We start from the raw sequence: 8,669 nt of genomic DNA on the forward strand, positions 1-8,669 counted from the left end.
ACTTCTCCCCAGAGTGGCCCTTCAACTCCCAGAGAGTAGAATCTGTGTCTAGACTGCTTGCGACCTATGTCGTGGGCTTCATCCCCGCTGGTTCAGATCATCTCTGTGCCTCTGGAATAAACAGGCTCAGCAGATGAGGAGGAGTAGTTCAAGATGAAAGCGGGGCATGGAACCCTTGACTTAACCTCTGTTCGCCTGTGCCTGGTCCTGCCTGTTCAGATCCACCAGCGAGTTTCTAACAGAAGCCTGTGGGCAGCCAGAGGATCTCTGCTCCACTCTGTCCTCCCTCTTTGCCTCAATCACTCCCAACTTCACAGCAATTATCAAGTGCTTACTCATTCCTCTGCCTCCTCGTTGAGCTGAATTTTGACTCCCTGTCGCTGAGCCCTGGGTTATATCTATGTGTTCCTGAGAACACACATGTATACACATGTATGTGGAGGTTAGAGGTTGACATTTGGTGTCTTTATCAATCACTTTGTACATAGTTTTTGAGACTGTTCTCTCACTGAACATGGAGTCTGTTGAGTCAGCCGAACTGGCCCCCCAGGCAGTTCACCCTGCTGGAGCCGTATTCCTTCACCTCCCCAGCTCTGGGAAGTGCCTGCCACCATGAAAGCTTTGTCACATGGGTTGTATTGATATTTTAATATTGGTCTGGCAAATACTTATCAAGTGAGCCATCCCCATGCCCCTTCCCCTCAAGTCTGTTTTCAAACTCATTTATCACTGATGCTAAGAATCTGATTAAAGGGAACCGGGGCTCTCTGACATTGGTAGGATTTTGTCTGTGAGTTTTAACCACAGGTGCCATGATGAAGGACATTGAGCAACCCTCTTATGCCCAGATATACATAAGCCAGGAGCTGCGGCCAGGGCAGAAATGAGTTAGATAGCTGAGAGTTCGACTCTAAGGGACTTGGTCCTCTGCAGAGTCCTTCAAGGTCCTCTCCGGACAGCATCCTGTTGTCCCTTAGAATCAGGAGAGGTATCTGGTCCCTCCAGGCTACTTTGCCGTTGAGTTTGGGGTTCTGTCCATGGTGGTGGGACTCTTTCAGTCTCACAAGGCCTCTGTGTTTCATTCTTGGATTTGGCTCGCAAGTATGGCCAAAGTGCCTATTAATTTATATAGTCACCACCTTGATGACCCTGTAGAATGCCTCCTCTAGGCTCATACAGTCGGGTGCTTGGTCCTCAGTTGGTGAAACTGTTTGGGAAGGATTAGGAGGTGTGGCCTTGCTGGAGGAGGTGTGTTACTGGGGTAGGCTTTGAGATTTCAAAAACATACCCATTCCCAGTTACCCCTCCTTCCTCCCTCCCTCCTTTCCATTCTCAGTTACCCCTCCTTCCTTTCCTCCCTCCATCCCTCCCTCATTCTCTCTCTCCCCTGCCTCCTGCTTGTGAGTCAGATAGATGCGAGCTCTCAGCTACTGCTCTAGCCCCATGCCTGCCTGCTCCCCTGCTACTGTGTTCCTCACCACGATGGCCATGCAAGCTGCCTTGATCATGGTGTTTGTCACAGCAATAAGAAAGGAATTGAGACAGCCTCAGGTCCCCCAAGAGAAATACAGAGACTGCTTGGTTTTCTGTTTGGCCCTGTCCTGGGTTGTTCCCATTTCACTGCTCCTGTACCTCCAGGTTGTATGGACAATGAAGTCTGGAGTTTGTCAGACTGGCAGAACTCTTTTTTTCCAGGATGAGTACAAGAACAGACTCTCAGGTTGAGGCAATGCCTTTTTATGCATATGTTGAGATCTGAGCCCAGATTCCCAGAGTCTAGGTGTGAAAAACTGATCTACCAGGAAAGGAGATGGGCAGAACAGGTCCTAGCTGGCCTGTCTCCAGGGATACTGCCAACTTCCTGAGGATCCAGCAGGGGGCAGATGGAAGCAGGCCTGCCAATCAATCACGGCCTTCGGTATCTGAAAGCTCAGACCCGCCTTCGGATGATAGCTCCTGGAATTAGATTGGCTTTTACTTGTTACAGTGGGTTGGGCTTTATGGTTCCCCGGTTGGTTCCTTTGGGGCGGGGCAGAGCAGCTCCGGACCTGTTCTCAGGCTCATCAGCTGAGCATTGCAGAGTCTTTCCCGACCAGTGACTGACTGCACAGTCTTTGAGGCTGGAATAGAAATCATGCCCGTGACTCTGGGTTATTGGGATATCCGTGGAGTGAGTGGAAGGTTGGGCTGCTAGGCGGGAAGGGCCCAGGGTCAGAACACAAAGTCGGACTACAGGCTTGGTTCCACGAGGAAGATTCCCATCAGGTTTTCCTTGAGCCCCTCCCTACCTGTCTCTGTCAGAGCCACACACCCCCAGTCCAAACTCTGCCCTTGCCTTTCTCCCTCTCCCCCACCTCTCTTCCTCTCTTTTGAGTGAAAGGTGGAAAGGCGTCCCTAGAGGTGGTGAAGGATCTCACTAACGGACTTTTGTTACCTGCTATCTCTCACAGCTGGGTCACGCCATCCGCCTGCTCCTGGAATACACAGAAACAGGCTATGAAGAGAAGAGATACGCCATGGGGGACGGTAATGACATTCTTCTGGTCACACTCATCTCCAACTTCTGTCCACTGGTGCCCAGCAGCTTCTACCTATCTCTCTGGTTCTTAGCTCTGTGGATCTCCTTCAGGCAAACCCAGAGCTTATCCCTTCCAGAAACTTCCTTGAGGGTGCAGCTTTGGTTTTCAATATAGAATCATGGTTGTGACATGCTGGCCCTATTCTGACTGTAATTGGGTGAGGTTTGCCCACTACAGGCATTGCAGGCCTAGTGCTTTTGTAAGCCTTAGTCATGAAAGGCCTATAGCCATTCAATAGCTCCTGGGCTTGGATTGGCTTTTACTCACTACATAGCTGTGCTATTCAAGTGTGTAGCTTTGGTTGGAAAGACTTACTGGGTCAGACTGCATATTCCTTGCACAAGGGGTCCTGCCTTTGACTTCTTGGGAAGGTTCTTGGGAAGGGGGCTTAGACATCGTGACGTCCTTTTTACATCCTCTTGTCCACCACAGCTCCTGACTATGACCGAAGCCAGTGGCTGAATGACAAGTTCAAGCTGGACCTGGACTTTCCCAATGTAGGTGCAGGGAAGGGGAGGTTTGGGGAAGACATGGTGATCTCACCTCATCTCCTGGCCTGGCTGAGGGTTTAGGATCAGTGTTTCTGCTCTCCTGCTCCATCCCTGTTGGCTGCACAGTGTTCTGTGATGGGCTGTGTCCCAGCTCTCCCATTCAGTGCACACTGTGCCCATGGAGGGCTTCCCATGGCAGGCACACTGAGTGCCAGGCCCTGTGTATGCTCTCACCCAGGGAAGGGATGAAGGGACTTCATATCCCATCTGACCTTCCCTGCTTGTCCATCCAGCTGCCCTACTTAATTGATGGGTCACACAAGGTCACCCAGAGCAATGCCATCCTGCGCTACCTTGGCCGGAAGCACAACCTGTGTGAGTGGGGCTGGCTGCAGGGTGGGGGACCATGGCTACCTACCCTGGTCTTGGCAAGGGTGGGCTGCTGAGAGTGAGTCTGGGCTGTGTGTGCTGCAGGTGGAGAGACAGAGGAGGAGAGGATCCGTGTGGACATTTTGGAGAAACAGGTCATGGACACTCGAATTCAGATGGGCACGCTTTGCTACAGCGCTGACTTTGTGAGTCTGCACTGTCTGGTATAGACAGGGTTTGCAGCAGGAATCAAGGAAAGGCCTGCTTTCATTTCCATGCATGTCCTCTTTGGAATGTGAACCCACCCATACTGATTTATCAAGCTCTCCTATCCAGCCAACAGTTCTTGCCCCACCCCCATTTTGTTAACAAGTACAACATACCGTTTCCAAGAAGTTTTGCAGTATTGTCATGATACCAAGGGCTGCAAATTCATTTCCTACATAGCAAATTCATATGTTCAATTCTTTTCAATTTTGACCTTGACCACTGCCATGAACCATCTTGTCCCTGGGGTTCACAGATGAAAACCAGAGGGGCAAAAGGTCATGGGTATTTAGAAATCTACCCAACAGATTTCTCAGAGCTGAGTTCTTAGTGGTAGCAAAACTCGGAGCCTCTTGCTGGAGCTCGCGGTCAGCTAGAGAACCACTGTCTCTTTCAACACCCTATGCTGTTCAACTGTGTTCACCCTTCTCAGATTCTATTCTTTGAGATCCCTCTTTGAAATCATGTTGTCTCTTCTCTTGAGATTGTTAAATACTTGGGTTTCCTTCTTCCACTGGACTGCTCTGTTCAGAACCTGCCTGCTACCCTGGAAGGCAGTGCTGAGCTAGACATCAGTCATGACAGATTCAGGGACACAGTGGCATTTCCATTCCAGGCACCCCTGAGAGATGAAGCCTGCTACCAAGCAAGAGTCTGATTATTAAAGTGGTGAAGCGTTAAATGGTGCATGCCCAGAATTAGGAAGATGCCTGTTCCTTTGCACAGCTGGGCAAAGCCACACTTTCTCCCACAGGGCCTGCATGAGGGTTATGACAGCTATTATTTTCTGCTTCAGGAGAAACGGAAGCCAGAGTTCTTGAAGGGCCTCCCAGATCAGCTGAAACTCTACTCGGAGTTCCTGGGGAAGCAGCCATGGTTTGCAGGGGACAAGGTAGAGAGGGTAGCAGGTGGGGAGGAGGGGCTGCCACTCTTCCCAGGCATCCGGATCCCACCTCACTGACCCTCACTGACTGTCACTTCCTGCAGATCACCTTTGCAGACTTCCTCGTCTATGATGTCCTTGATCAGCATCGAATGTTTGAACCCAAGTGCCTGGACGCCTTCCCAAACCTGATGGACTTTGTGGCCCGCTTTGAGGTGATGCCCTGATCCTGCTTCCTCTTGGATGTCCTTCTTCCCTTTCCCCTTTCCAGGTTGCTTCCCTAGTTCTGATCTATTGAGCACTGACTTTCTGCCAGGACCCATGTTCAGCCTCCTAGATCTGCGGAGTCAATTTATCATTGCCACACGCAGGCAACCTGGATAGAATTAGCTGTCATGATGAACAGATAGGGACCTGAGACTGTGTAGGGTAAGCTACTTGCTCAGCATCCTAGCACGAGTAGAGGCTGTTCTGGGCTCCCAACTGCTTTTGGCTTCTAAGAGCAACATTCAGTGTCTCTTCCCGATTTGTGCCAAAAAGAAAGTCAGGCTTTTAAACAGCTTGGGTTTCCGGCCCAGGACCTGCAGTATGCAGAATATGTGAAGAATGTGTTTGCTCCTGCAACCGTTAGGCTGAGAGAAAGGCAGACTGATGTGCAGGACCAAGACATACTCCATGGTAATATCTGATTGGTGTTGTCAGTCCTGTGGCTGACCTGTGAAGTACTGTGACTCAGGGCTGCTCCTGTGGAAGACTTCATCTTGAGTTCTTTTGGTGGGTGCGCTTTTTTCCTCCCGCTCTTCCTCCAGCTCCCATTGTGTCCCCTATGAAATGAGGTCATACTTTATCCTTACCGAGATGCTTTGGAATTTCCCTCTGTATCGGGCCCAGCTGGATGTGTAAAACTGTCCCTCCATCCCAGGACTGAGTGAAGCCAGTAGGTAGGGGGGCACAACAGACCATGAGACGCCTGTGATATTAATGGCTGCCTGGCCCTCACCTCGCAGTTAACCATGATCCACACTGAACTCTCTGGTTTGACACCAACAAGATGTACTTTTTTTCATTTTTGTATGTTCAAGGCATTGCTATAGCAACAGATCTCGGCCTAGAAGCACTCCTCCTTTCCCACTTGCCATTAAGAGATGCGTGTCTTTTTTTAGTTAGCTCTCATCACTGTGGTTGTGATCCACATGGAGTGACCTTGTGACTGTGCAAGAGATGGTATAGCTGAGGAGGGGAGTGCAGAGGTCCTGGTTCTGAACACAGATGGCTGTGGCTTGTTGGGGACTGGTAGCTCTGGCTCTCTCTTGATCTTTGGAAATGTGCACTCTCTGACGAGGGGTCCTGTATCCCACTCCACTGCATCAGAGCTAGAGATGAGATTGGTAGGGGCTCAGTGGGATTGTGCTCAGGGCTCAAGTGGAGACCTGTTAGCTTCTGGTGAACAGCTGGAGCTGGCCACTCGTGCTTTACAGTCTCTTCGGCCTTCTCTGCTTACACTCAGGGTTTGCTGAGTCACTGGGTGGCTCCTGGACTCTCTTCCAAGCCGCACAGGCACGTTCTCAACCCTTTCGGTTTTCTGGATCCTTGCTTCTTTTAAGTACAGGCATGTCATTGCAGCCAGGAGTGACAGTGCCTGCTCTGGGAGGGAGGAGGGAGTGCACAGGGAGCAGAGTGGCAGCCACAGTGCTGGGCTGACCCTCTTAGCCATGGGAGACTGAGGACATTTCTTAACCTCTGCTACCTCAGCATCCCTGCTGGTTGGTGTGGTGATGGTGGGGCTGATTTTGCAGGGTGGTGGGTGGGTTTTCTCCCTCTGGATTTTAAAGTCTCTTGGATGGTCCTAGAGTGCGTTTGCAGAGCTGAGGCCCTGGTCTCTCCTTCTCACCTGCAGGGCCTGAGGAAGATCTCTGCCTATATGAAGACCAGCCGCTTCCTTCCAAGTCCTGTGTACTTAAAACAGGCCACGTGGGGCAATGAGTAAGACCATGCATGGAGTGCCGGTGTTGGTAGGGAAGATCTATCAGTGCGCCTGTCACCGTGGACACTGACCGGGCCACAGCTAGCTTCCAGTAACTTCTCTTCATCAATCTTTCCATTTTTTTTTCCTCTGTCTTTTCATTAATACAAGAACTCCTTGTCTCCCCTTTCACTCAAGCCTCCAAATGTCAGCTTCCTGTCCTCAGCAAAGTCCTTTTCTTCCCTTGTTTCTTTCTGCCATGTTTCTAACCAGACAATCTTTCACTGCACTTTGAGCAGCTTAGCCCAAAGATCCATACTCCCCAGTATGCAGGCTCCAGAGTGGGAAGGCCCAGTCTTGTGTGAGCTCTAGTAAAGTATTATCCATACTAGCTCTGTGTCCTGTCGTATTGCCTATAATTCTCAGGAGGGACTACATGAATGTGGTTGTGTGGTCTTTGTTCTGTGGTTCACAAGAATGAATAGGTGATGGGAACATGGGGTGAACTCTCAGGTAGTCAGGATGTATGACCATGCACAGGGGCTGCAAATATGGCTGAACTTTTCAGAGCACTTCCTTTCTTGTTTAGGGCCTGGATTTGGTTCCCGCCACCCACATGGTGGCTCACAATGAGCCTATAATCACAACTCCAGGGGATCTGATGCTCTCTACTGCCTGCTTGGGCTTACACACACACACACACACACACACACACACACACACACACACACACAATCTTTTTTAAAAGAGAGAGATCATGATGTGCCCTGGCAGTGTTCACCTGGGGTTCTTATAGGAGGGTGTGTCTTCTATACCAGAATTCCTCAGTCATCATCCTGCAGTGTGGTCATCCTGCAGTGTGGTCATCCTGCAGTGTGCACGCAGTCCCTCCATTGGCCATGCTCACCTGTGAGTCTTGCTTCTGAGAGGTGCTAGGCTGATGGGCAGAGGGTGAACAGTCACTAAGTTCTACATCCACCCTCACCTGGAAGTCATCTCTCTCTCTTTTCAAGATGTTTTACTATAAGCATTCCCTACTGTTGGTGATTGTGTTGTAGGAATTTTCAAAAAACTCAATCATCAGCTCATCGAGGGGAGATTCTGGCTGTGTTGATACATCTGGCAGTGTCTGGCAAGTTAACGTTTGGGAAATTGTGAACATCTGCTTTTGGAGATGCTTGTGCCAGTGCTTGGCGTAAGGACTCTGGAAATAACCATGCTTCCTGAGAAAACATAGAATGGGCCACAGGAGGTTTTTCATGTGGAGGTGTTGTAGTCTGACCCAGAAGCCCTCGCTCACCTAAGCACTTAAGAGGTGCAGCTGCCAGTGAATGGTTGGAGATGGGCAGATCTACTTTCCTAGGCCCCAGAGCAGCAGTGTGTGATTAGAGGTGCTGTCAGGTCACCCACAAAGGAGCTAGATTCATTGAAGAAGCATCGTTTGATGGAGTCTAGATCATGGATTCTAGCCTTTGTCAACCTCTTCTTGTGAGACCTACCTGTAACTTGGAACATGTTGGAAGATGGCCCTGCTGGGCATTGTCCTTATGCCAAGTCTCAGCAGCTGCCTGTTACAGCAGTTAAGAAGTAAGCACTCATAGGCAGATGTGTGGGTCACTGTGAAATAAATGATTCATTAAAATGAAAAGCTTATAAGATAAACTTTCATAGATGAGAAATGTTTATTAATCTGGTAAGATCAAAATCCTTTATGCTGACTGTGCTGGCTGGCTTTGTGTGTCAACTTGTCACAAGCTGGAGTTATCACAGAGAAAGGAGCCTCCCTTGAGGAAATGCCTCTATGAGATTCAGCTGTAAGGTACTTTCTCAATTAGTGATGAAGGGGGAAGGACCCACTGTGGGTGGTGCCATCCCTGGCCTGGTAGTCCTGGGTTCTATAAGAAAGCAAGCTGAACAAGCCAGGGGAAGCAAGGCAGTAAGCAGCACTCCTCCATGGTTTCTGCATCAGCTCCTGCCTCCAAGTTCCTACCCTGTGTGAGTTCCTGTCCTGACTTCCTTTGGTGATGAACAGCAGTGTGGAAGTGTAAGCTGAATAAACCCTTTCCTCCCCAACTTGCTTCTTGATCATGATGTTTGTGCAGGAATAGAAACCCTGA

The 8,669-nt window shown here is 49.9% G+C and overlaps 1 protein-coding gene across 2 annotated transcripts; it reads left to right on the plus strand.

Moving 5' to 3' along the window:
• The first annotated feature begins 2,018 nt into the window (after positions 1-2,018).
• Positions 2,019-6,943, plus strand: LOC110291412 (glutathione S-transferase Mu 6). 2 transcript variants are annotated; one of them, XM_021158552.1, is made up of 8 exons: positions 2,019-2,170; positions 2,451-2,526; positions 3,012-3,076; positions 3,364-3,445; positions 3,545-3,645; positions 4,503-4,598; positions 4,694-4,804; positions 6,487-6,943. In XM_021158552.1, exons 1-8 carry the CDS (start codon positions 2,135-2,137, stop codon positions 6,574-6,576), a joined length of 657 nt encoding a protein of 218 aa, XP_021014211.1. In that variant the 5' UTR covers positions 2,019-2,134; the 3' UTR covers positions 6,577-6,943. The 2 variants fall into 2 exon arrangements, with proteins under 2 accessions (XP_021014211.1, XP_021014212.1); XM_021158553.3 differs by lacking the exon at positions 2,019-2,170 and adding an exon at positions 2,183-2,265.
• The last annotated feature ends 1,726 nt before the right edge of the window (positions 6,944-8,669 follow it).

Source organism: Mus caroli, unplaced genomic scaffold (genome assembly GCF_978045245.1).
Source record: "Mus caroli unplaced genomic scaffold, Mus_caroli_1 scaffold_3, whole genome shotgun sequence".
NCBI lineage: Eukaryota > Metazoa > Chordata > Mammalia > Rodentia > Muridae > Mus > Mus caroli.

Bases quoted from the DNA above. Each gene is read 5' to 3' on its own strand.
- LOC110291412 (XM_021158552.1), top strand. From the start codon at position 2,135: ATGCCCGTGACTCTGGGTTATTGGGATATCCGTGGA. The intron at 2,171-2,450 runs GTGAGTGGAAGG...TATCTCTCACAG, and splicing joins GTTATTGGGATATCCGTGGA to CTGGGTCACGCCATCCGCCT. The intron at 4,599-4,693 runs GTAGAGAGGGTA...CACTTCCTGCAG, and splicing joins CATGGTTTGCAGGGGACAAG to ATCACCTTTGCAGACTTCCT.